Raw genomic sequence first — 26,017 nt, forward strand, 5'->3', positions numbered from 1 at the left:
AATGCAGTTTTTTTACCACTCGGTTCTTGTTTTGGTACTTTTGGCCATCATTCCTGTCAGTAATGACAACATTGCTCTCACCAAGTCATTAGCTGAGTTTTGGCAAACCTGAAGACAAAACGAAGGTGAACAGTAAAATTCTTACCCAAACTGATCGTTTTAAACATCCGAAGTTCCTGCTGCAACTTTGACGTACTGTACTCACTGCAGTTGTGTTCACGCAGCTTTCCTGTGCACTGAGGGATTATCGCCAGCATTGCAGCTGTGTGGTTGTTGTAGTAGATGATCCTTTCAAAAAAGTAAAAAGTGAACCTCAACAACGTGTGGCTCGAAGTTTGGAAACGTTTTGTGCTCTTGTGTCAGGTTTTCAGTTTTACACAACAAGCTGAAACTTTTATTCATTTAGTAAATGTTTAAATTAAATAATTTTCATATCCAACCCATGGCCTGACCACCCCTGCTAATGACAGGCCTGCTGCCTGCCTGATTTTTGTTGAAACTAGTCATTGCTGTGGCGTTTGCAGTCTCGCAAGCCAAGTTTTCGCTGTAAGATTGATTCTTAAAACACTGGTTTTAAATTCGATTCGGCGCTTTATTTTATGTTTTAAGCTGAAAAGCGAGATCCAAATTTGTTGTATGTGTAAATGAACGTCTGATGGCATTTTGTTGGCAAGTGGCCATGGTGAATGCAGGATAATACTGTCCAATTCCTGACACTCCATGGCTGTAATGGCCTCCACTTAGCCCCTAATGTCATCCATTACAATCACGGAGCGTACAACTTGTCGTGCATCATCCTTTACTTAAAGGAACCCTGTTTTCTTTTGTAAACAAAGTTAGGTTTACATTCAGCAGGGACGCACTCTTAAAGACATTGCTCCATATTGCTACTAGTCAAACGCTCCACAGGATACCTTTAATTCATCCATGCCAGGCCACAAAGGCAGAATCTTAATCCTGGTCTGTTTTTGCCAATTTAGAACGAGATATTTTCCCACTAAAATCCAACCAGGCACTGTGTGTCACGGACAACTAATGGAAAAGCTTAATACACTGGATATGGGTTAAAACACCACAGTGTTATTGCAAGTGTCAACTATTAGTTTATATGAAAATGCTGCACAATATTACCACATTCACAAACCCGAAATATGGGCCAACTGTAACAGCTTCTCTCCCTGCGAATAATATTGTTATTGTTTTTCATGTTTTTCCAGTAATGACAGTGAATTATGGTCCGCCGCCTGGTGCTGAGTCATTAGATAAATTATAGTTCATCAGCTGCTGTCACCCTGATAACGACATACAGAGGAAACACAATGGCTGCAAAATAAATGTTTTTTTATTTACACTGAAAGGGAAATGTGTTCATTATTTTATTCAGTCGTTTGCATTCTGAACACTTGAGCCTCTGACACATTACGTCTTACTGATTGCTCTGAAATTCAAAAAGGCCTCAAATAGGCTTAATGTAGATGATTAGCCATTTTTACAAAAATAAACAGTAAAAACATGGACATGTGTGCGGATAATATACACACGTCGACAGTAATGACAGTTCATTTTAGTCTGCTACCTGGTGCTGAATGATTAGATTAATTACAGCTCATTATTAGTGATCGTTCTCTTTATCTACCTCCATCCTGGCCAACACTTCCTCCAGTAAACCAGCAGCGCAGCACAAAGCAGCATTCATTTTGCCTAATCACAACATGCTGCTCAGAGGAAGATAGCAGAGACAAGGAAGGGGAATGAAGAGAGAACACGGAGGGAGGTAGAGAAAGGTAAAGAAAGGAGAGAGAGAGAGAGGAAAGAGACAAAAAGTGGGGTAAGTAAAAGAGGGAAAGAGGGTGGGCGTGATCGAGAAGGGGAAGAAGACGGGATTAAGGGAGGGATAGAAGGAGACTGAGAGGAGGAGTGGGGGAAAGGAGAGGATGAAGAAGACCCACCCCCACCAGCATTTCTAACCGTGAACTCTCAGACCGAAATCAGTTCATTTAAATGGAATCATCACAATGAGTGGATTTGCTCATGGAGGTGAGCTAAATCCGTGCAGAGCTTTCGCGTTGAGTTTGTCTTTGGTGAACTTTGACACCCAAATTTGTGCTGTTGATTGATTGCAAACCTTCTTGACGGTGCTGAGAGTACGGAGAGCTGCTAGCATGTAGCTCTCCAACTAGCAATTTGAAATGTTTTGGAGACTAAATTGAAGCATCTCTTTTCATTGTTATTGTTAATTAGGCTTGTTAGTGTGAAGAACTTGGGATTAAAAATGACTTGACTTGGTGTTCTAAGTGAAGTAAATTGTTTCCATAAGGCTGTGTCCTAAAATACTGTTTGGAAGCTGAGATAATTAGTAAATCTGCACAGAGCTTTTATATAGAGTTCAACTTTGGTGAAGCAGCAGGATGAATCTTCATGGTCCCGTAAATGTTTACCGTCTCCCCAGAATGCTACACACGATTGCCTGGGGGCGAAACTAATGTTTAAATCCAACATTTCAGCCACAGTAGCTCTCCAACAATCCCCTGCAAGTAATCACTATATTAATTATTAAATGCACATCAATCTTTCATGTAGAGTTCAACTTTAGTGAACTTTGACATACACTATTGACCAATCGTCTTGGCAATGTTGACCTTTGAGGAAACTGAGAGGGAGAGTCCAAAATAGAAGAAGACAGCAAGCAATCATGAGACAGGAGTCAGTGGTACGAATGTGTCTCGTCACTTCTCAACTTTCCTGTTTTCTCGAGTTATTGTGTAGTTAGAAACTAAGCTAGGAAGCCCGATAACTGGCAGGCAGTAAGCTTGGCTGGTGGGTCATTGTGGCTGGCTAGCACTAAAATGTTACCGGCTGGCAAGTATGTTAGTGGTTTGTCCGCCAGCAACAGTACCCCCAAGTAGTCACTACCTCACTCATCATCCAGCTCCAGCTAATTCACAAGGAACATGGAAGAAAGAAAGAGGTGAGGGTGGCAGAAAGGCAAGAAGAGGTGTAAGAGGAAGAGATGATGAAACGAGTCCGGGAAGAGAGTGAGCGCTGTTTGAAAGAGAGGAGAAGGACAAAGGACAAGAGATGGAGGTAAAGGAAGAAAAAGAGAGGTAGATTATGACAGCGCACAATCCTCAGCCCTTCTCACCTCTTTTGAACCACATGCCATCCATGACTACTGAATTCCTGCTTTTCACGGCTGATCACTTGAACACATTCCTTCTGTTACAGTGTGTGTGAGACTCAACAAAGTCTCTGCTTTCACTGGCTCCCACTCGCTCTGAAGGCCTGTGAATATACAGTATGTGTGGGCCGGAGCCGGGCTCAGGATTACATTTCAAATGGCCAAAGTACTTGATGAGCGCTTGATTGTTGGCGGCTGTAAGCGCACAGTTGGTTAGACAGACTGTCCCTGAAATAAAACGTCAGGAATTTGATCCCTGAAAGCAGCCAATCTGTGTCCCACCACAACCCACAGAGTCTGATTGATTGGAAATCTGCATGCTGTGAAAAAACAGTGTGAGAAAGTTTCTTGAATGCAAAATGTCAGGGATTCATGGTCACCCAGCAAACATTTTGATGAATAGATTATTACCAGACTGGAGGTTTATCCAGAGTGTACCCCGCCACTTATCCAGTGCACGCTGGGATAGGCTCCACTTCACTACAAACCTGAACAAGAAGTTTAGAGAATACATAGAGGACGGATGATCATGTGAGTGTGTAAGTTACTGTAAACTACAGCCAGTAGTAAAGTTGAGGTAATGTTCACATTTGATACAGCTGCTGCCTGCTTTGTTGTGTGAGATTGTTACCAGAAACTTACTGTTCTGATATTGAAATTTGTCCCAGAGTGTTTTTAATATCATTTTTTGGTACCACATTAGTTTATGAAAATAAAAACATGGCCGCTTCATATCATTCCAATTACCATCAGGTTTTCTTCTCTTACTTCTTTTGCTGTTATCCATTTTAAGAAGGATGGCAATGTCAGGCGGCCTGCTGGTCCACCACTGTGGTCCAGACTGAAATATTTGAACAACTATTGGATGGATTGCCATGAAATTTGGTTCTCATATAATCATGATCCTCAGAGGATAAATCCTACTGACTTTGGTGATCCTCTGACTTCTCCTTTAGCGCCACCAAGAGGTCAAAGTTTTCAGTTGTCCTGAGAAATAGCTCAACGTCTTCTAGATGTATTGGCACTGTATCTACTGATCCTACTGACTGTGGTAATCCCTTAACTTTTCCTCTAGCGCCATCATCATCAAAATTTTTATTTCTTTATGACCAAATACCTGCACAACTAATGACATTCTCATTCTGTGCTCATTAGCAAATTTTAGCATGCTAACATGCTAAACTAAGAGGGTGAACACGGTAACCGTTATACCTGCTAGACATCAGCATATTAGCATTGTCATTGAGAGCATGTTAGTATGCTGACATTAGCATTTAGCTCACTGAGCCGGTAGCATGGCTGTAGACTCTTAGTCACATTAACATCTTGACCCCATGTTCTCTGCAAAATAAAAAAGTTTTCATATGGCTGAATCTTAAAATGCTATGTTGGAGGCTAAAATAGTCTCGCCTTGTTCCAGACCTCTGAATAGCTGCCTACACCTCTGAGCTGACTTTTGGCGGTTCGGTTTGATTATCAGGCTAGACATTCTCAATAAGGAGAGTGTCAGTTTCAGAGTAGCACATTTCAGCCAGCAATGAGAGGGATTGATTTGATATATGATCAATGTAAGTATCCTGCTATATATACAATGTAAAATTAACCAACTGAACTCAAATATTTAATTTTATTTTGTGTACTGCTGCATCACCCTCCAGCATTGTCTGAATGCATTGAAATGAATATCAGTGCATTAAAATGACTGTGAATACATGGCTTTTCTTGCTAACATGTCCCAAAATTAAAACCACATTCCCTAATAATTTTTAACTGATTAACCTTTTTGTTTTTAATCTTCCCTCCCCCTCCCCAAAGGTGTCTCCCCTTCTAGCAACACACCACTCACTACCAGCTGTGACTCCCTCGGACTGGGCTGCCCAGGTAGGAAAAATAAACACATCTGCATGGTGAACACTGTCTTCGCAACTGGTCATAAAAATAACACTTAGAGATTTAGGTAAAATTTAATTTCAGTGTGTAGTCAGAACTCATTTTACATTGAAAAGCCTAGATGTCTATGGTCACTTTAACACCTGTTGGTTTATTTGATCTGGAACAATTTTCTGTCTTTTACTTCTGGTCGGTTTTGTGTACTAATTTATTAAACTTAGTAAGAAGTCGTATGGAATGACAGGTAATCAGCCATGCACCTGTTCCTTTCAACCAGATCAAGCGTGTTTGGTGTGAAAAACACAGAGTAAAACTTTTACTTTTCAAACAAATTTAGCTCAGCCATGTCTAGACATGTTTTAATCAGAAAATCACCAAATCAGTACTTACTGGGAACAGTGGGTTGGCAGAATCTTCTGTAACAAGAAATGATGGTATTTTTAAATAGACAGTGGAACATCTCTTACAGTTTCTAGGAAAAGATAATAACAGCGATTGCAGAAGTTTCTCTTTTTAAGTTTATCATCCATCTACCATCAGTACCGCAGACTGATTTCTTGAACATATCAATTTCCCCCAAAACTCTGTTGTCTGTCAACTATAACTATCATTCCTTTTTCTCGTTTGGTTATTGAGTTTCGTGCATCACTTGCTCATCTAATATACTGTAAGTCCTCTACAATACAGCTGCATCTATACAGTGTTTAGGAAATGGATGGGACTTGTTGGGTCTCTGTAAATAATATTATAAAGAGTACAGTCTAGACCTGCTCTATAGGAAGAGTGCAATGAGAGAACTTATGAATTGTTGCTATATAAATAAAATTTAAACTGAATTGAAATAAGCTCATTTCACTTCCATGCCATACTTTCATGAACGTCTGAGACATACTGAAGCACATCTTTCAAGAAGTTTTCAACATAAAACTTTTGGTTAAAGCACCTTTGGGTACCATGAGTGCACATATTGTTATCATGGGCGACCCTGCTGGGAAAGGAACCCTGGCAGTGTTCATACCTTGAATTATTCACTGAAGTACACGAAGAACGAAACCTCTAACCTGCTGCCAAGAATGATGTATATAACTGATGTTTTCCTCCATGACTACATACATATTTAATACAGGTGAACCCAGTGGGAATCAAACTCTCAACCTTGGCAGTATTAGTTCCATACACTTCCCATTCAGTCTTGCAGGATGATGTTTTTTGCTGTTAGTCTCTGCTCTGTGTGCCTTAAGGAAGTTCCAGTTCCCCCAAGGATTCCTGAACCCCCTAAAGCTGCCTAACCCCTGAAATGGATTCTGGACGTCTTGTTAAGAGAAACTCTCTAACACCAACCAGACTTGAGTCCTCTAAAGCCCCGAACATATTCTTGCCAAAGATGAGAGACAGGATTGAGATGAGAAAGGAGGGAAAAAGAAAGAGGGAAGTTGAGATCAAAGGAGAGGGGTCGATGTAATAAAAGGAGAAACTGGAGGAAGAAGGATGATATGATTAAAAAAGCGCTAAACAAACTTAATTAATGTGAGGAAAGTTACAGTCTCTTCGTCTCTTCAGTGGAGCAGAAGCTTGAGTGACATTTAAGTCACATGCTTCGTGTATGTCTGTTTCCATTGAACGTTGTCACAATGTTTTCCACTTCAGCCAAGCTTAAAACCTTTTGTGGACATTTCGACCTTTATTTGAATTTCCGGCGTTTCCACTCAGGTTTTTTATGCGCAAATTGAAAATGCTCATAAAAACAGGTGGATGGCAATGAACTTATAAATGATAAAGAAGAGATGTTTTGGTGGAGTTTTTTTTAGGAGGGTTTTCTTATCTGAATCAAGGCTCTAAGGCCACAGGGTGTCATATGTTGTATGATTGTAAAGCTCTTTGATTTGATTTATGATTTTGGGCTGTATGAATTAAACTGACTTGGCTTGAGAAGAGATGAAGTCAAACAAGGACAAGAATCTCATTCAGGCTGAAATTAGCAAAATCTTGAAAAGGACAGATCCCGACTCCATTCTGCTTTTTTTACCTAACCCTTCTTCACAAGTTCAAGTGTCTGCAGATATGGCAAAAAAGGATAGAAAGTTTGCAATTTAATAAGCATTTACCCTCTGTCGCTCACTCTCACCAAACAATGTGGAATCTGTTAATGACATTTTCTTTAAACGACCCCTCTGTGTGAGAGGAACATACGTGAAGGAACCAGAGAACGTTTTGAAAGAAAACCACCCCAGGGTGCTGTTCAGCTGCAGCAATGAGCCCTTTACTGCCCAGCCAAAACCATTAAAACTGGAATACTGTCCATAGGCAGATCATGGTTTAAAGAAAATCTCATTCTAGCCAATCACCTTTGCTCCAGGAGGTCACGTGATCTGGAACTTGAACTTGAACAGAAGCTGGGGCCAGCTGACAACGTGACCCAACCCCACTCCTAAATGTCAGTTCTCACACTATCCTGTGCTATGGAGAACTCAGAGGGACATTTTTCTAAAGGTCAGTTTTTGTGGGATTGTGCTCATGAGAGGAAAGGAGTCGAGCCAATTAAGCTGCAGCTTGTGTCCCAGAATATAAATGACCCAGGCAGGTCAGCAGGCCATGGGAGAGTGCTCACAGGGTTATACGTTAAATCCTTGAAGTAGATTCGTCTACCGAGTGCAGGGTCGTCTAAAGAGCAGCACTCCCGAAGCTGGTAGGAAATCAGTGTCCTGGTCTTTTGATTGAATGCCAGGCTTTGTTGCCACTGGGCCACCAGGATACCTGAATCCCTGGTGAGAACAGATGTGCTTCAGCAAACAAAGCTTTCGTCAAGGTCGAACCATTCAGGAAAATGGAATTCTCTAATCAAATAGAACCACCAGTCACAAGTAACATGGTTTTGATGGAATTTAAAGGGAGGCTATTTTTGGAACACATTGGCATGACTTCTATATGTCTATGAAGCACATAAATCACATTTTTTTATTTTTCTACTGGAACAAACTGTTTGTGGTTCATTGTCATAACAGTATCATTATTTATCAGTCGCTATCCTGGCCTGCTCTCTCCCTTGACATGCCATACAAAGAACTAATAACAGCAGTATAAAAGCCTGATTCAGACCTCAAAACACAAGTTTGATACTGGATATCATTATGTTTTTGCAGTTGTGAAATCCCACTGATGGGCAGTTCAGATTGGCTTGTTCTAGTTGTTTCATCACCTCAGAAAGTTGGTGAAGCAGTGGGGAGTACCAGCTTTATTCTTGCACAACACTCCAACTACAAAATTGACCTCAATAATAGACAGTTCGTATTCTCCATAACAATATCTGGCCACTGGCAGCACATGTGGGTCAACAGAAAACAGGTCTCAAACACATTGTATTTATTTCGGCATAAATATACATTTTCTCTACCTTTTACAGAATGCAGCAGGTAGACATGTACCGGGTGAAAATCAAACAAATCTCATTTTTTACCCCAACTCTGGAATCACTTTGACGGTTGGGTTTTAAGTTATCTCTTTCCTCATAACCTGTTATGCACCTGAGCACTACCTTAAATGTCCCAACATGACCCCTTCGGAAATTACAACTGTAAATGTAGTTAAGTTAGGCAATCCAAAGGTGTGTTCAGACTGAATACAACGCAAAGTTTAGAGCCATGGGATTCATGTATTATTATTATCAGACATTTCGATTTGTGTTCAATCTGAACGCATCTTGAGATTTAAGGCTCTTGATTACCCCTGCATCTCATTTTAAGACCAGATGCATGTGAGCGATCAGCTCCAGTCTGGTTGGTATTTCATTGTGGCTAACACTGTTAGCAATTTGTTTGGGATTCCCAAGTCACCTGTATCCATCTTTAATGATGAATTTGTGCATCTGGTCTTATATTTTATGTAACAACGCTGTTAGAAAATAATCGAGAAAAGAGAAAAAGAAACCTGCAGTAATGCATTTCTACTGTATACCCCTACTTCACACTATTACAAGTTCTGCACTGAAGATGATCATGCAGCTTCACAACCATTCATCATCCTCTGCATCTTTCTCTCTCTCTCTCTCTCTCTCTCTCTCTCTCTCTCCCCCTCTCTCTCTCTCATCCCAACCCATTGTCACTACCGCCAGCCACTTCCTCTGCCGCCACTTCATCCACTGACTCCACTAACACCATCCATGCTACTAATGCCGACACCTACGGTAAGCAACCCTCATCCTCGCCCTCATCCTTCTCGTGCAGCCTTCTCCTAATATCCCTCTGACTCCCTTCTCCTTCTTTTTCATCTGTAGTTTCTTTCTCCTGATTTCACCTCCTTCTCCACTTCCCTTCCCTTTTCACTCCAGCACCGTCCTTTTGCTGTTTGATCATCCTCTTATTCCTCCCCTACTCTAGTTTTTCAGCCTCCCAGTACCCCTTTTTTTAAAATGCTCGTCTGTGTTGTTCAGCTGCTGTGCTGATAAGCTTCAGTGGTTTATCTCTTGATTTTTGTCAATAGCAACTAAAGCCAAAAGGCTCTGTTTAGTCCCCTTCTCTTTTGCCTCATCTCCTGTAAATTTAAGATAAACTTGGGGGCTCATCTGAGATCCAAAAGGAAGACTTCTTTTCAAGGAAGTCATTCACAATTCATCACCAAAAAACAATTATCTTTAATGGTTTTTTTAAGAGGCTTTCCTCATTAAAATCAGAACTCCCTGAAGTTGTAAAGTTTGACCTTTCAAGGACCCATGAAAAGTTGCTCAGAGCTATTTTACTTTTCATGCACCTCCTGAAAAGTAAAACCCTTGATTATTCATTTGTTCACTCTATTATTCATTATCTATCTGGGAGAGGATTCAGCTAGTTCTGGACTGATGAATGTGATCGACTCAGGAGGACTGAGACTAGATAAATATTATCTACCACTGCATTAAAAATGAGTTCATCAAATCTTTTCATTATGTAATTAACCTTCCTGACATTCTTTTTCCATGTGAGAAGTTGTAGTGGCAAATGAATGTTCCCAGGAATTTATGAAAATCAGCTCTTGTTCTTTGATTAGGGTAATAAGGATTTTTTTGTTCCAACAAAGGACAGTGCAGTTCACAGTAGAATTTTAAATATGTAGCTCAACTGAAGTAGAAAATATTCTTTACTTGGCACATAGTATGATTTTTTTTAACACAAGCATGTGGGAGGTCTTATCCATGAGCACATAAAAAGTTCTTGCATGTTGGAAGTATCAAGCTTTGCACCCAAAAGGAGCGTTAGGCATTCCTCATCTGCACTTGGCAACATTAAAACCATTTTTGTTTTCCATGTGTGGTCCCTTTCGTTCTGCTGTATCCTTTGATTTGTCGTCTCCAGTTCTCCCTCCCATCACTCCATCTTCATCCACCATCCCTACCACTAGCATGCCACTAACATCAACCATCAGTACCACCACCACCAGCACAACCAGCTCCTCCTCTGGTAAGGCTTCGCTGCTTCGCTGCTTTGTTGTTTGCCATTAACATCTCTAGTCTTCCATTCAAATATAAACAACAACAAAGTAATTACTAAATCCCCCCCAAAAAAAAACAGAAAACTTCAAACCAAATTGACATATTGACTCCAAGATGCTTTTGGGAAACCCAATTTGTGCACCAAAATGTCAAAAGGCTTACCTTGATCCAAGTCTATTTTTCTCTGAATCAAGAAAGACTTTTGAGATTGGTCCTGCAACTTGGGTTGCCAACCGTCCCGTAAAATACGGAATCGTCCCGTAAAATACGGAATCGTCCCGTAATTGGTAACTTAAAGACGTTTTCCATATTGAACTGATATGGGACGCACTTTTGTCCCATATTTTTGAGGATCAATTCAGTTCAAGTCTATGGGAGAGAAGTATTACAGGTTAGACTATTAAGACAGGGCTATTTGTATGAGATCTGTTGTCCCTCAGCCTGTTTGTCATGCTCCACTACCCAAACACAGAAACAGCTGTTTGTCTCTCTCTCTCTCTCTCCCTTCTGTATGAACCTTTACAGTAGATTGCCTTTTTGTCAACGTTAAGTGTTGTTTTGTTGGCAATCATCCATGCCAAATTTACCTTAAGACCCTCTTGATTTATAAAATGTGCCTTTTTTACATCAACAGTAAACAAAACTATAGGATTTATAAATGAAGTTTGGTGAGTAAGCAGAAAACACTGCTCTTACCGTTTACAATCACTGCTAGTTAATATCCTCTCTCATCCCACACTGGATCATCATAGGTTGGTTTCTCATTTCTCTGTAGGTGTGTTTTTCGGTTGATGCTACCAGAATATAGCTGTCTTTACAGGTTGTTGTCTGCACAGTGTACTGTAGCTGTTTACAGATTGTTATCCCCACATAGTTGTCTTTTTACGCTGTTGTCGCTACAGTGTAGCTGTGTTTTCAAGTTGTCCCCACAATGTAGCATGATTAAAGGTGGGATATGCAATTCTAATCCAGTACACGTCTCATTGTCAAATTCAGCGAATATCTCCTCATGGTCCGCTAGCTGTCCGTTCAGTGTCTGTGCTGAAAAAAACTCTGGTGTTTGTACTCAGCCCTGGCTCTGTAAATGGGAAACACACAAAGCCACACTATTCCAGCCATGATGTGTGTCAGGTAACGTTAAACGACTTGCCCGCGGACATTCAGCTGACTCTCTAGTTTGCCGAGATCTGCTGGTGTTGTGATGTTAGCTGTAGCAGCAGGAGAGTTGTGAGCGTCGCTGTCTGGAGCTGCTGTGCTGGCTCTGGGAAACCGTCTGGTCCTCTCTGGCTGTTAGCTTCGCAGCAGCAGCTGTAGGGACAGTTTGCTAACCCACAACCTAGCTAAGTTACAGTACTTGCTGTGTCGTTGTTTGCTCTGTATCATGGTATTGGATTTCTCCAGAATCGCATACCCCAACTTTAACAGATTGTTGTCCCCAAAACGTGATGAATACAAGTGTACACATAGACTCAAAGGTCCAAACAATCTGCATCAAAAACAAAAAACAACAACATCAGTGGAGTTTACCTTTCTTTGCAGGTGTTTGATATGACAACCTGCTCACAGATTGGTGCATATTCTACGTACAGCATGTGTCTATTGAGCTGATTGATATTCTGTGATTGTTTACTTCCTTTGTAGCCCAACAGACAACCAGCAGCACGCCAACGCTTTCATCTGCTACCACTAACCAACCAGCTACTAACCCCACAACGCATGGTAAGAGCAACAATCCTGGGGCGAAGCCACATCTAAGACTAGCTTTACATACAAAACGCCTAATGCTGCTATAAATGCATGCAGTTTTAATCTGCGTGGCATAAGTGCTGGCAGGTACAAAATCCATATAGGATTTGACTCTGTGCCAGTCAATGCTAAGGGGGTCTGGGTGATTAAACTTTAAATATGTGTAGTAAAACGGGGGCAATTTTGAACTAAGGGAAATTAAATTCAATTGAGTTTATTTCCCAACCTGGTTAAATGATTATGGGTACAGCTGGACCTTTGATGGTATGAATATTAAACCCCAATTATGATTTGACATTTAACAATGACATTTAGTCAGTCATCGCTTATTCTCAGAGAATATTAAACCAGCTGTTAGTGTTTGAAAAAACTTTATGCATGATAAAATTTTGCTTGAATTTAGCCTAATGTATTGTAGCCTAAATACCCTTCCTTAATGCATTGTTGGCTGGGTCACAGCACAGCAATCAGGTGTGTAAACCCGATTTTGACCATGTCAATAAATGCTTGGAACTGGGGCTGTAACTAATTATAATATACATGTTTGATTAATATATTGACTTATCTATTTATGAAATGTCAGAAAATGTTAAAATACCTGGAAAATACCAGAGAAAGGCAATATCACATTTGAGAAACTTGAATCTGTGAAAGATTGTTAATTCATTATCTGTTGATCAGCTATTCAATTAATCAATTAATTATAACTGTTACTAAGAATAACCTAGTTAGGTAATGCATTTTCCCATGAAATATTATAATTCTTACACTTGAGCTTTTTGACATCTGCAAACTTATTTAGCCTATTTTAATACCAGCAAAAACACAGCAGCATGCAGTACTTCTTAGGACTTTAATACTACTTCTAACGTGATAATTTCTTTCTTTAAATTATATTAATTTGTTTTTTCATGGTAGCAGGGAGACTCTGTCCTAGTGTATCAAATGTTTGTATTAATTCTAGACACTATGATTGAAAACGTGTTAGACATTTTGTTGTTCTATTTAAATAGCATGTTTAGATCTTTTTGCATTCTGCTGATTATTTACATTTATAAAACACTCACACTACTACCCTCAAAATGCACAACACTAAGAATGCAACCATTCCTCCTTACTCCTCCTCTGCTTGTCTTATTCTATCTTTCGCCCTCCTCCCTTCTCCTCTTTTCTCCTGTCTTTTCGTCCCAGGAACGACTCCTCCACTGCTGTTAGTAACCACTAACCAACCAACCACTAACATAGCTGTTACTACTGCTTCCTCTTGGGGTAAGATACACACTTAGTCTGACTAGTACAGCATCCAAGGTCGAAACACTCTTCTCTTGTCATTCCTTTCTAGTTATTTCTTTTTTCTTCCTCCTTGTCGGCTCATTAGAAAAAAAATCTTTGCTATCATCCTTGTAAGCTTTTATTTATCCAAGAAAGGTACGTTTGCTTTTTTTTTTTGATTTTTCCTGCTGCTGTTTGAACTAGTGGTCCTATTATGGTTATAATATCAGATACTAAATCATTTTTCCCTAAACGTATCATATTTTGTTTTATCTCACTAGTGCCTTGATGTGATATTTCACTGATTTAGTTAAACTGTGTTCAGGTTCACTGTTTATGTTCATAATGATCAGCACTGCCTGTAATAGCTGCTTCTCCTGTTGTGGTGCTAACAACTGAATCCATGAAACAACCTAACCTAGTCATAGAAATACTCTTCTGGTTTGGTTTCCTCTCATATGGTCCCAGGAACGACTCCTCCACTGCTGTTAGTAACCACTAACCAACCAACCACTTACATAGCTGTTACTACTGCTTCCTCTTGGGGTAAGATACACACTTGCTTGCCTAGTACGGCATCCAAGTTCGAAGCTTCTCCTGTCATTCTTGTCTAGTTATTCCTCCTTGTCTCATTAGAAAAAAATTCTTTGCTATCATCGTTTTAAGCTTTTATTGGGAAAGGTACGTTCTTTTCTGACTTGGGAGTTTAGATTTTTCCTGCCGCTGTTTGAACTAGCGGTCCTGTTATGATTAGAATAACAGACATTAAACCATATATTACTAAATGTGTCTTTTTTTATCTCACTAGCGCCTGGATGTGATACTGTATCTCTCTGATTTAGTTAAATTGTATTCAGGTTCTTTCAGGTTCGTTTCATAATGATCAGCACTGCCTGTAATAGCTGCTTCCCCTGCTTCCTCTGTTGTGATACTTACAACTGAATCCAAAAGACAACCTAACCTAATCATAGAAATACTGTTCTGGTTTGGTTTCCTCTCATATATTACATACATTTGCATAATCTTTTTTAGTTTTCGCTTGTTTTCCATTATTCTTGCTTTCACCCTTTCTTACTCTTTTTGTTTGGCTTCTATTCCTAAATTTGTATCTTTTCTCAGATAAGCAAAGAAAATTAGGAATATAATTGTAATCAAGATACAGTTTTCTTATACTCACACTTTTAGAAATTTATGATGGCTTGTCTGTTGTAAAGGTGTCAGGTGCTTCCATGTATTCTACTGCTTTGAGTTTTTTGCTTGAAAATACTGTTTTTACTTTTATTTTATCTGTAACCTGCTTTTTCACCATAATGGCGTCTGGTTTGATGTGCCGTGCCCTGGTGACAGCAAAAGAGTCTACTGTGAAATCTCCAACCAAAGCCTCTGCCAGTGCTACACCTGACGCTGTAGTTACTCTTCAGCAGCCTGAACCCCTGGCTTCCCAGTCCAAGCCTGTGGCTGGTCCAGCTGCTCACAACAGAAGACTCTGGCATGTTTTTGGATTAACTGTTGCTGGATCCCCTATTCCTCACGCACCCAGACCTCCAGCTCCTCCAGCCACCAAAATCAGACAAACTAGGCCTGTTTTCATTCCCAGACCCCCTGGAAGAGCCACTCATCGTAGGTCCCTTGCATCCAGTCAGTCAAGTCCTTCAACCCAAGCCCCTAGTCTCCCAGATCCAGCATCTGAACCCAGACTATTAACTTCCATCCCAGGTCCCCCATCTCCACCTGAACCCTCTCACCCTAGACCTCCAGCCTCCCTCCCCAGACCTCCAGGCCATCGCAGCTCCAAGACCTCCCTGGGGTTCATCTCCACCCCTTTGATCTGGCAAGGGAGGAAGAGGCCAACTGGAGGAAAACGTCCAGCTGCCACAAGAGCACCACCCATGCCAATGGTTCACATCACGAAACCCGCTGCACAGCCAACTGAACTCAATTTTACAGCCAGGCCTACATACACAACACAAACAAGTGTATTTAAACACACAGATGGGTACACAAATGCAACACACATGCTGGGATATGCGACGCACACAGCTGCTCGCTTACATTCATCAGCTCAACCTACATCACGACCAAACTTTTCACATCAACCAGTCTCCAACAAGGAGAACCCGACAAACACTCAAGACTCAAAATTCTCTCCTGAATCAGGGGTTTCAATCTCGTCTCAGGGGTCACCTCCATGGCAGCGTAGAGATGAGGTATTAGATACAAAGGAATCTTCCTCAGCGGTGGGGGCAGCACCCCTGGCATCATCATCATCATTGTTGTTGTCATCATTGTCAGCACTTAACAGCAGAAAGAACAAACCTGTAGCACCACAGTGGTCGCTGCTGAGCATGAGCGGTGGGGCAAACCAAACAATTGCCATGGGTAACAGGACACATCCTCTGGAACCACTGGGCGATGAGTACTCATCAGGCTCTGAGCCGTTTGTGTATGATTTGACTGAGCTCACGGAGGAGGGTGGTGCTTTTAGCTTGTATGAGTTTGATGCTGCCTATTCCTTGGATGAACCCACCACCATCCCTCCAGCTTTCATCGGCCCTGATGCCAAAAATGAACAATCATTCAACAGATCAGACCCTCAAGGTGCTTTTCTTCCTGTCACAAACCCCCTAACTGCTTCTGAGGGGGGAAGTGAAGTGCTCGCCCAAACACATTTTCACGATGATTCGGAAACCCTAGCGAGTGGCTTAGGAGCAGGCAGCAAACTTTCTCTAACCCACTCATATAGATTGATGCCAGAAACAGTTACATTAATCAGCAGGTCTCAAACACCAACTTGTTCTGTCTGCATTGTTGAATCTGCTCACATTCCAGAGTTAGATGGAGTTAGCAGGAACTTTCAGCCTTCTGTGTTGTCATCTCTATCTCTGTCCCCAAACCTTCAAAGGGACTTTGTGGTGACAAGAGTTGACACAGCATCCTCATTGTCACTTCCTTTTTTTTCTAAAGCCCAAACTGAATCTCAGATGCCAGTTGTTGATGGTGCACTGCTCCCTGAATATCATTTTCACTCTGCTGAAGAGTCCTCTAACAATACATCAGAACCTTTCAGAAGTCGATTGCCCAACTCCGAGGGCAATCAGCTCCTTGATACCCAATCAGGTCTGTTTGTCCATTCAGTTGGAATTTTTTTAGACTCCTCCTTCAGTCAAATTGAGCCAACTCCCTCAGGATTATCTATGGAGAATTTGGCATCCAGTACTGCGGTACTTGAGCTGCTTGACCCTGAGTTAGGTTCGTCAGTGGTTTTGTGGCCTTCTTCTCATGCAGCCAGTCAGTCAGTCAGGCAGTTCTTGGTTCATTCTGATCAGAGAGATTTGAGCGACATATATATTCTGCCTGATGAGTCACGTCAAGTGCATCAGTCTGCCATTGGCTTTACATCACTGCCAACAGCTGGCATTTGGGCCTCTGAACTCACTCCAGCTCTGCTCCAGGCATATACTGATAGAACGCAACGTTTGCACTCTGCTTCTTTGTCTACCATTTCTTCTTCGTCTTCAAATCCCGTCCTTTCAACTTGGAGTCCCCTTTCCCATCACCTTGACAACCTGTCACTCACTGTATCTTCAGAGACTCTTACTGCGATGCAAGTTGCTAGGATGACAGAACAGATGGTGGGAGAAGAAACTGTAGTGTCTTCCTCCTCACCCTCCCCTAATTCTGTAGTTGAGAACTCTCTTCTCTTGGCTCATACATCTTCATCTGGGTCACATGACAGATATACTTCCAGCCTGACCTTTAAGAAAGATCCATGGAGGCTGAAGCACACAATATCCCATTTACACACCAACAACCAAGTGAACACAAACACCACTGCTGGTGCTCACGCTACCTCCAGAGGCTCACAAGCACTCGCTGGCTATGACGATGCATTTAATCACCCCACTTCCCTTTTTTCGAATCCATCTGTCATGGCAACGACCCAGACGCTGGCACTCCACAGTAGCTCAAGTGCACAGCTTAACACTGCAACCCCCCAGCACGCTTCAGGGCTTGATTATATGCACCACTCAGGCTTGACACAAACTAACACTGAACACCGCGGCCGTCTGATTCACACACACAGTTCAGCACACACTCACTTGGGCGCTCAGGCACATGCGAGCAAGTTTTTGGATGCAAGTGAGAAACTAAACTCAAGTCAGAGGCCAGGGCAGGACACACAAAATGCAGCGGCACATGTTGATGTTGGGGAGCAGCTGCAATCATCCCACTTAATTTCCTTTGCCCCTGCTCCCCCACTCCTTTCAGCCTCCATTTTGCCTTCTCTTTCTCTTGCAGCAACCCTCACACCTCCTTTCCCCTCTCTTCAACTTTCTCCCGTTTATCCTGCAATATCCCCCTACATAACTGCTTCCTCCCTTTCCCTCTCATCTTTCATCACCCCTTCTCTCTCTCCTCTCCCACCCAGCTGGGTGGTAATGCCAGTAGTATCTGCCAGCATGGAAGAGGCAGAAATTGGCTCCTTGTCACCTAGTTGGCCGACTGCTGGATTCCATCAGCCTACAACAACCCAATCCCCCCTGGACAACCATTTGCAGTCCTTCCAAAGATCCACCACATACCATGTTAGCCAGTCAATCGAGTCAATCCAGCAGTTCATCACAGTCAGCCAATCACTTCCTCTTGACCAAGCTTTCGCACTCCCTGATGACAAATTGAAATACAACCACTCAAAACCCCTTGTTTCTGCTAAAGAGCATGACAAAGACAAGGCTTTGCCACAGCTTGCAAACATCTCACAAACAGTATCGTCACCTGAGGCCTCAAATAATCTCACTGCAGTTGGGAAACTGTCGCATCTCTCTGCTTTATTTGACCCTACGGATGTTGTTCCAAAAATACATATTGCGGATGAACACGCATCTACTGTAGGACTGGCTTCTTCAGCAGTGAACACCAATGACAATGTTACTCTGTATGTAATGTTAAGTGCTCCCACAGCCCATCAGCCTAATGAAAATCTGAATCCAGAAGCTGCCATGATCACTCAATCATTTCCTGTTGAAATTCAGACTACCTCTCCCTGCCCCACTTCTGAACCCAGTTATCGGCCTAGCTCTGCAGTAGCAAACCAACCCACTGGTGCTCCGGTTATTCCAAACCCCCTGCACACTTCTGGCCTTAATATCCCCTCTTCCACACCAGCCTCCAGATACCCTACTGGTTCCTCTATTGATGCTTCAAGTCAAGGCTTCATTTCTGCGTTTGAGGGGCTCCCACCTCCTCGGCGTGACAACCGCACTGCAAACACAGCAGGCTTAAAATACATCTCAATGTCAAATGCAACCACTATTAAAACACTCAAAGACTCTCCTTCAGTGTCAATTGAAATGACAAACACCACAAAGGCTAAAAATGCTACAACTGTGATAGAAAATGGACGTATAGAAGCATCCCAGGAGAAGAAACCAACGCCAGATCTCAGTGTGAAGGCAGGCACATCAGCAAACTCAAATTTAACAATTTCAAAGCCTAGTTTGAACTCAAGTCAAAGTGTGTCGAATCACAGTGGGAATCAGAGCTCAGGAGTATTTGTGAATGGGGCTGTGAATCCAGACCAAAGTTACAAAGATGTCTTACTTTCCCCTACGTTACCTGTGGTCGTCAATGCTCACCATTTTATAACCACAAAGAACTCCTCTCCAACAGCTCCATTCAAAGCAGACAGCATGTCAGCTAGCAGCGGTGGCAGTAGCAGCCTCAAAAAGGCCACAGTGCGCCCTACCGCTGTGGATTTAGCAGCCAGGCCCGTGTTGCCATGCCGATGTAAACAACGCTTTCATTTTACATGTCTGTGTGGACTGTCATCGGGGAACAGTATGTCATGCAGTAACAAAAAACTGTAGATGTAGAGTATCAAAAAAACAATCATCTGTACTGACAGTTGCATGCACTGTAAAAACAATCCATCATAGTATATTGTATTTAGTCTTAAAGTCTATTCAGGTGAGAGATTAACAAGTGTTAACTAAAGAAAATGTATTTAATCGAGTGATATGTGCTTGCAGATTGCAATATAACCTATATGGCCAAAAGTATATGGGCACGCCTGTCCTCATACTTTATTTTACTTTTGGTGCACATTTGTTTTTCCCTTAGTTCCAATAAAGGGAAATCTCAATGCTACAGAATATGATGTAGCTGATGTAATGATATTTTAGACAATAGTGTTCTATCAGCTCTTTGGCAACTGTTTCAACATGGCAATACCCCTATGCACAAAGCCAGCTCCATAATTACATAGTTTACCCAGTTTGTGGAAGAGCTTGACTGACCTCAACCCCATCCAACACCTTTTGAATGAACTGGGAAACCAGAAGAGTGGAGGCTATGATAGCAGCAGATTAATGACCATGGTTTTAGAATCACATGTTCAACTATCACATATGGATGTAATATTCAGGTGTCCACAGACGTTTGGCCATATAATGCTTGATTCAAAACAAAAACTTTGAAGCTGGTGATAAACGCTATGGATATTAGGGACCCATTTGGCAGATAATGGCACTTTCCATAAAAAAAACAAGATTTTAAGACTGAATACATGATTCAATTACTTCTTAAGGTGGTTGGGTTTTGCAGTGTAGTATCTGAATAGCTGTTTTTAATTGTCAGTAATTAGACTCAATAGTTTTTTTGCCTGTTCTGTAGTGGTAGATATAAATAGCTGTCAATCAAACGAATGGGTGGGATCCCTCAGGTTCTGGAGGCTGGTAATTGGTTCGTCATGATTCTGGGCCCTGCGTAGGACATTAAAATTGAGTCTAGTTGTCCAATCAGACTGTAGTATTTAGTCTGGTACTTGTAGTTAAAATATGTGGATTGTAGTGCTTTATTCTTGCTCTGCCTCTACTTCTTTTTCTTTTTTATCTGTCCATCATTACAATATCCACTATAAAGACTTCACTCTACCTCAAATTTATCTCTTCATTTTCTTTTTATCTACAAATCTAGCATCCTCATGTTTTACTCTCTTGGCTTCTTTTTTTCCCTGTTCTTCTCTGAGTTTTTCAGTCCATCCAGCTTTGTGGTAGAGATGTCCTGCTCTGCTGCTTGTACTCTCAGACAGTAAATAATAGACGTCTCATCTCCATTTTACAGACTGCTGTGAAATCCAGTCAAAATGTTTGCAATGATCAGCTGCTCCCTAAACCTCATAAAAACATATCGCTAAAGGTCTGCAGCTCGCAGGGTCTCCCACCAGAACTGATGGAGTAGAAGTCTTTTGACTGCTCAGTAGCATTTACTAACAATTATAGATACTGGAGCGACACCTAGTGGCCAATGTGAAGCATAGCAGGAGAGCTGAGAGCCCTAAAAATGCCTTATCATAGAAGAAATGACCAAAAGAGCTTCTGTTTGGGACATTTAAATAAGAGAAAAATGACTCACCACACTGCGTGTCTGCTGTTGGAGGAATCACACTTTGACACAACAGGTCAAAAACAAGCTTATTTCCATGTTGTTAGCAGATGAGGAACTAAAAAAACAAGCTGTTGAGCAAAGGTTGGACTCCCTCTTTGTCATGATTGCTGATGTGAAATAAAAATAAATTTAAGGGGAAAATGAGTTATTAGCTATATAAAACTTTTATCATGAAAAATGCAACAATTTAGAGGACAAAATTATCTATAATTTAACTTTGAAAAGTAAAGACAAGGAAATTGAAGTACTATTGTATGCTCATAAAGAGATTCTGGTAAAACCTTATTTTTCGAGGGTGTAAGCATAGAGGATGTCATATGCTGTACAGATTGTAAAGCCCCTTGAGCAAATTTGTGATATTGGGGATTTATAAATAAAACTGACTTGAGTTAATTGCATAGTAACCAAGAGAGTCTCTTACCCTTTTACCGGTTTTTCTACAGGCAGGCTTAGAATTCAACTTATAGGGAGAAAAAACATTTTAAGTTAATATTTACTTTAACAGTTCTTTCAACATAAAGGACCACAACTAACAAAACTCCCACATGTTGCTCTATTTCCCTCTAAAGAAACATATTTTGGAAATTACAGTCCCATAAAATAAAGCTTCACTGAGATTTTCAACAAGAACTTTGCTACTTAATAAACAATTATGTTTTTGATTTCAGAATAGAATAACCTGTGTTTTTTAAAAGTTTGCTGTTAAATAGCTGTTTTTCAAATGTAGTATATGTTTTTGTCTATGTGTTTCTTTGGGGGTGAAGTTGTTCATTCTGTATGTGGCTGAGAAGTAAATGTGTGAGGTGTCAGACTGCAGACACACGTGTGTTGAAAGTGTAAAATCCTCTTAAAGATTTAAATAGTGAATGAAAGTCAGATACGGAATCTCTGAACTGCTGCAGCCGACAGAAACGTGTTCTCCTGCAGCTTTTTCTGATTCGAAATGATCCCATTCACCAAGAAAATAAATCATCATGACTGCTCTCCCCTCCTCTGCTGGTGTAATCTGTCAGACAGCACATTCCTCCTCATCATGTTACACTGTAAATGTGGATTTTTACATAACTCCATTGGCTCCAGCCGCTCGATTCGCCTCCTGCTATGTGGCACAGGCGCAAAAACAAGTTCCATTATGTGTGAAATAGCCTGTGCCAAATTGAGACTGAAGTATTATTTTCTGTTTCTTTCCTCTCGTCTTCATCTGCAGAGGACTTGTTCTACCGGATTTCTTTTGTGGTGGATGATGAGAGCGCGGCGCTGCCCCAGGCTGAAGTTGAGCGTGCTGTGGCTCTCTGGGTAAGCTGAGTCCAGCTTTATGTAGCCAACGCTGCACTTTGCAATGCCTTTACTCTGGTGATGTATGCAAGTTCAAGCTTCGGTGGCCCCCACATAGCAGCAAGAGTGGAAGACGCCCGTAGCTTTTTACTGTGGAGTGTTTGGTGGTTCTAAAACACGAGAAGTTTCCCTGCACACAAAAACGTCTTTTTGTAATACTGAAAATGTGTAAATGCACATGGCTGAATTAGCACACCAGCCCTGAACGGAACTGTGCGCAGAAAGATCTCTGACTTTTGTTTACATTTTTCTTCTCATAAAGTTCAACACCGTAGTTATTGTCTATGAGACAATCATTTTCTTAAGTTTGTACCAAACATCAACAGACCAGCTTTCCTTAAACACAGGGAACAATATTACGCTGTTACCTGAAAAATAAAAATTAAATGAATCATTTAAATTTACCAAACAAAGATTTCCCCTCACTACAGAGATACTAATAAATACCTTGATAGACGTAAAATATCACATTAAAGGACATAAAGGAAAATGAGATCAATTCACCATTGTTGTAGAAATCCTTGAAGTCAGTGTGTCACTTACTGTGGGGGGGCAGTTCCCATCCAGTAACATCTCCAACAGCAGAATTTCATTTGTGCAAGCAGCGTGAAACTTCGGATGGAGCAGACTGAACAGTTTGTCCGATCCACAGTGTGTGTACCGATCCAGAACCAGAACAGAGAAATCCCATTTTATCGGCTGAGTGATTCATTTGATTTGTTTTCTTCTTACAGCTCAATCAGACATTTCAGAGCTGGACCCATGCAGTCAACGTCGACTTCATCAGGTAATTCAGCAAAGATTTATCTGAAGGGCTGAAACAAACAAGTGCAACAAGGAGCTTTTGTACGAGACCTTTTCTTTACAGAATATAACAATATCAGACCTGCGTCAAGTGCCGCTGTGTGCAAGTAATTGTTGCTGCTTGTTAAATCCTCAGTTTTCTCAACCATTTTAATTTGGCTTTCAGGTTCCCAGTTCTTTCTTTCTGATCAATTAAAATAACATTTAATCACGTGACAGCCTCTGTAAGGACCAGTCGAAACTTTGAGTAGCATCGGTAGAACTTTTTTTATCCACAACAGATAAAATAGTGTTCCTGATAGTGAGTTTTTTAGAAGCTAGAAATGAAGTTTAGGAAACAGATGCCAGTTAACTTACACCTCACAGCTGTATTAGGGTCATTTTGTACTCAGGCCTGAACCCCAGTTATACATACTGTGCACATCCAGTGCATTTCAGCCAAACTCCCTCTGGCAGATAAATGGCTTAAACTAAATCCTCGCTGGCGTTTTCTCACCTCTTTAACATTTTGTCTCTCCAGTGTCCAGCCTGGTTTACAGAGCGGAGGTAACCCGGGGAGGTAAAACATTTACATTTAACCCTCTCGTGTCATTTTGTGAGTTTGTTATGTTGAATTTGTCATCTGTGTACCAGCTGAAGTGTTTGTCTCCCCTCAGATGTGGGGTCGAAGTGTTTCTGAGGATGAGTCTGTTACATCCCTGTCATTTCTTTGAGTCTGCACTTCGAGCAGCTTATTTCAGGTTTGTTTTGGCTCTTGTCTCCAGCTACACGTGCCAGGCCCTGCTGGTTTATCATTACATCACCAATGAGAGTCTGGGTGAAGCTGCTGTGTCTGCAAGGCTGTCCAGCAGGGAGGTACTCATGGGTGCCGGCCTGCAGATCCAGCCCGCCTCCACTGATGTCAGGTTAATTGGTGAGGAACTACACAGTGTTATATTAATTTGTATTTTTATGAGAAGAAAGCTAAATACATAAAGAGCAATTCCACAAAGTTTCTCCTATTTTCTCTCTAATTTTTCTCCCTCCAAGGTAATCTCCTTCCCAGCCTTCACACTTTCAGACAGAACAAAAAGCTAACATGGGAAAAACCAGGGTCTCAAATTTCAGTTAACTAACACGAAAAAGAAAAAAGAAACAACCAAAGCAAGCTTAATGATCAGTGACCTCTGATAGCCGCTCTGTACAGCGGACTCATGTGACCTACTGTGAGAGACAGTGTCTCTACTGTTCCTTTATTACTGCAACTCACCTTTTTTCAGACTCTTTCTCTGCATCTCACTTTCAGGTCTTTTCTTATTTGATTTATTCCCTCTATTAGTTATTCATGAGTTTTGTTGGTTTTGTCCCATTTCTCCTCCGTCTGGAGTCTTCTTATCTGTAGATTTCTTTTCTCCAGCCTCATGCTATTTGTCATCTTGTTTGTCTTTCTCTCTTTTTTTGTGGATTCTCGTGGTTTGTTTGGCACTCTTATTCACCTTGTATTTAATTCATCGTTTAATGTGAAATAAATCCTGTTTTCCTGTTTCTAATAGAAAACTGTCCGGAGGAGAATCCGCTCCACTACCGCTGGCCTGAGAGCCGACCCACCGTCACTCGGTACCTGCCCTGCTTCCCCAACAAGGACCAGAGCACCTCCAGGACCTGGTAACACACACACACACTGAGTGGATTTGGTATAGTACAGTAGCAGGTTTTTGGTACTGAAAAGAACCATACAGGTGTTGGTGCATGTTAAGATCGTTTGTTTGGTTCCCGTTGTTTGGTACTCCATCGCATCGTGTCTGCCTTTATTTTGGTCAAAGGTTTGTTGTTGTGTAGATTAATCAACGTAGACTGATTTGGTCAGTCTGCACTGCAGCACCACAGTAATAATGCAACTATGACCTACATCACAGCAGACAAAGAGTACATCAAAACTATGCTGTCGACGGTTGGTTGGTTGTGTGTTTCCCTGACAGGGGCCTCCAGGGGCCTCCAGGGGCCTCCAGCTGCCGTGTCATGACTTTGACACAGGAGACCGCTGTTCGCATCCCATTTCTTACTGACAGTCAGCGATGGCTTCGTTTGACTATAATCGTTCCATAATCATAAATAAAGGAACAAACAATCCCGACTCAAGGTCCACTTATTCGCTTTTTTGACTGAATCTAGCCACACCTTAAATGAAATTCCAGTGTTTCCCCGTTGTAGAGAGTCGGGAAATGTTACTTCTAGGGAAACTTACCGGCAACAAACCAAATGTGACTGATTTTGTCATTTGGTTTGGAGAACTTGTCTCAGAAAAGCGTTCGCAAGCAAGTTTCTGTAAGTCGAGATGAACGGAAATTGAAGGAAAAATAAATCAGACGTTTTTCAACATGGTTTCAGAAATGATACAACAATTCAAATATACATTATTTTTAGTAAATGGGATGAGAAATTCGTATCCTTTATGCGCTTCATTACCTCTCACACTTGTTTCCATGTAGAGTACTTTCAGCTGTCAGGAGCTAACTGGCAGCGTTTATTGATCTTTTAAACTTTTGTAGATCAAAAAAGAACATTTTGAAAATGACCAACTTTCCATTTTCTATTTTATGTGATAGGTTTCTTTGAATCATTGTGTTTTAATGAAGAGCTTTTACTCAAGAATGCACAAAATATCCCAAAGCATCTGTATGAATATGACTTTTTAAGAACCTCAGCAGTAATGTCAGGAATAAAATCTGTCTCTCACTCGATCGCACACAGCAGATTCAATCAGGATCATCCTGCTGACATTAACCGCTGACTGCCAGCAGCTCAGTTTGCTCTCACCTCGTGCTAACAGACGGCCACTTTCACGTCTGACAGAAAACACTGCAGGGTGGAAGATACTGTATGAATACAAGCTAAACTCCAGAGTC

The 26,017-nt window shown here is 41.3% G+C and overlaps 1 protein-coding gene across 22 annotated transcripts in view; it reads left to right on the forward strand.

The window, feature by feature from the left end:
- Positions 1-26,017, forward strand: part of adgrg6 (adhesion G protein-coupled receptor G6) — a 116,208-nt gene that overhangs the window by 51,321 nt on the left and 38,870 nt on the right. For 6 of the 22 annotated variants that reach the window (XM_044168102.1, XM_044168094.1, XM_044168095.1 and 3 more), the window contains 11 exons: positions 4,994-5,059; positions 9,177-9,248; positions 10,393-10,497; positions 12,171-12,248; positions 13,467-13,544; positions 14,016-14,093; positions 22,201-22,289; positions 23,063-23,115; positions 23,653-23,691; positions 23,897-24,045; positions 24,665-24,776. In XM_044168102.1, coding sequence (XP_044024037.1) covers positions 4,994-5,059; positions 9,177-9,248; positions 10,393-10,497; positions 12,171-12,248; positions 13,467-13,544; positions 14,016-14,093; positions 22,201-22,289; positions 23,063-23,115; positions 23,653-23,691; positions 23,897-24,045; positions 24,665-24,776 — 919 coding nt within the window. The remainder of the gene's footprint in view (positions 1-4,993; positions 5,060-9,176; positions 9,249-10,392; positions 10,498-12,170; positions 12,249-13,466; positions 13,545-14,015; positions 14,094-22,200; positions 22,290-23,062; positions 23,116-23,652; positions 23,692-23,896; positions 24,046-24,664; positions 24,777-26,017) is intronic. The other 16 variants (XM_044168096.1, XM_044168099.1, XM_044168103.1 and 13 more) reach the window with 12 other exon arrangements.

Source organism: Siniperca chuatsi, linkage group LG16, assembly GCF_020085105.1.
Source record: "Siniperca chuatsi isolate FFG_IHB_CAS linkage group LG16, ASM2008510v1, whole genome shotgun sequence".
NCBI classification, from domain to species: domain Eukaryota; kingdom Metazoa; phylum Chordata; class Actinopteri; order Centrarchiformes; family Sinipercidae; genus Siniperca; species Siniperca chuatsi.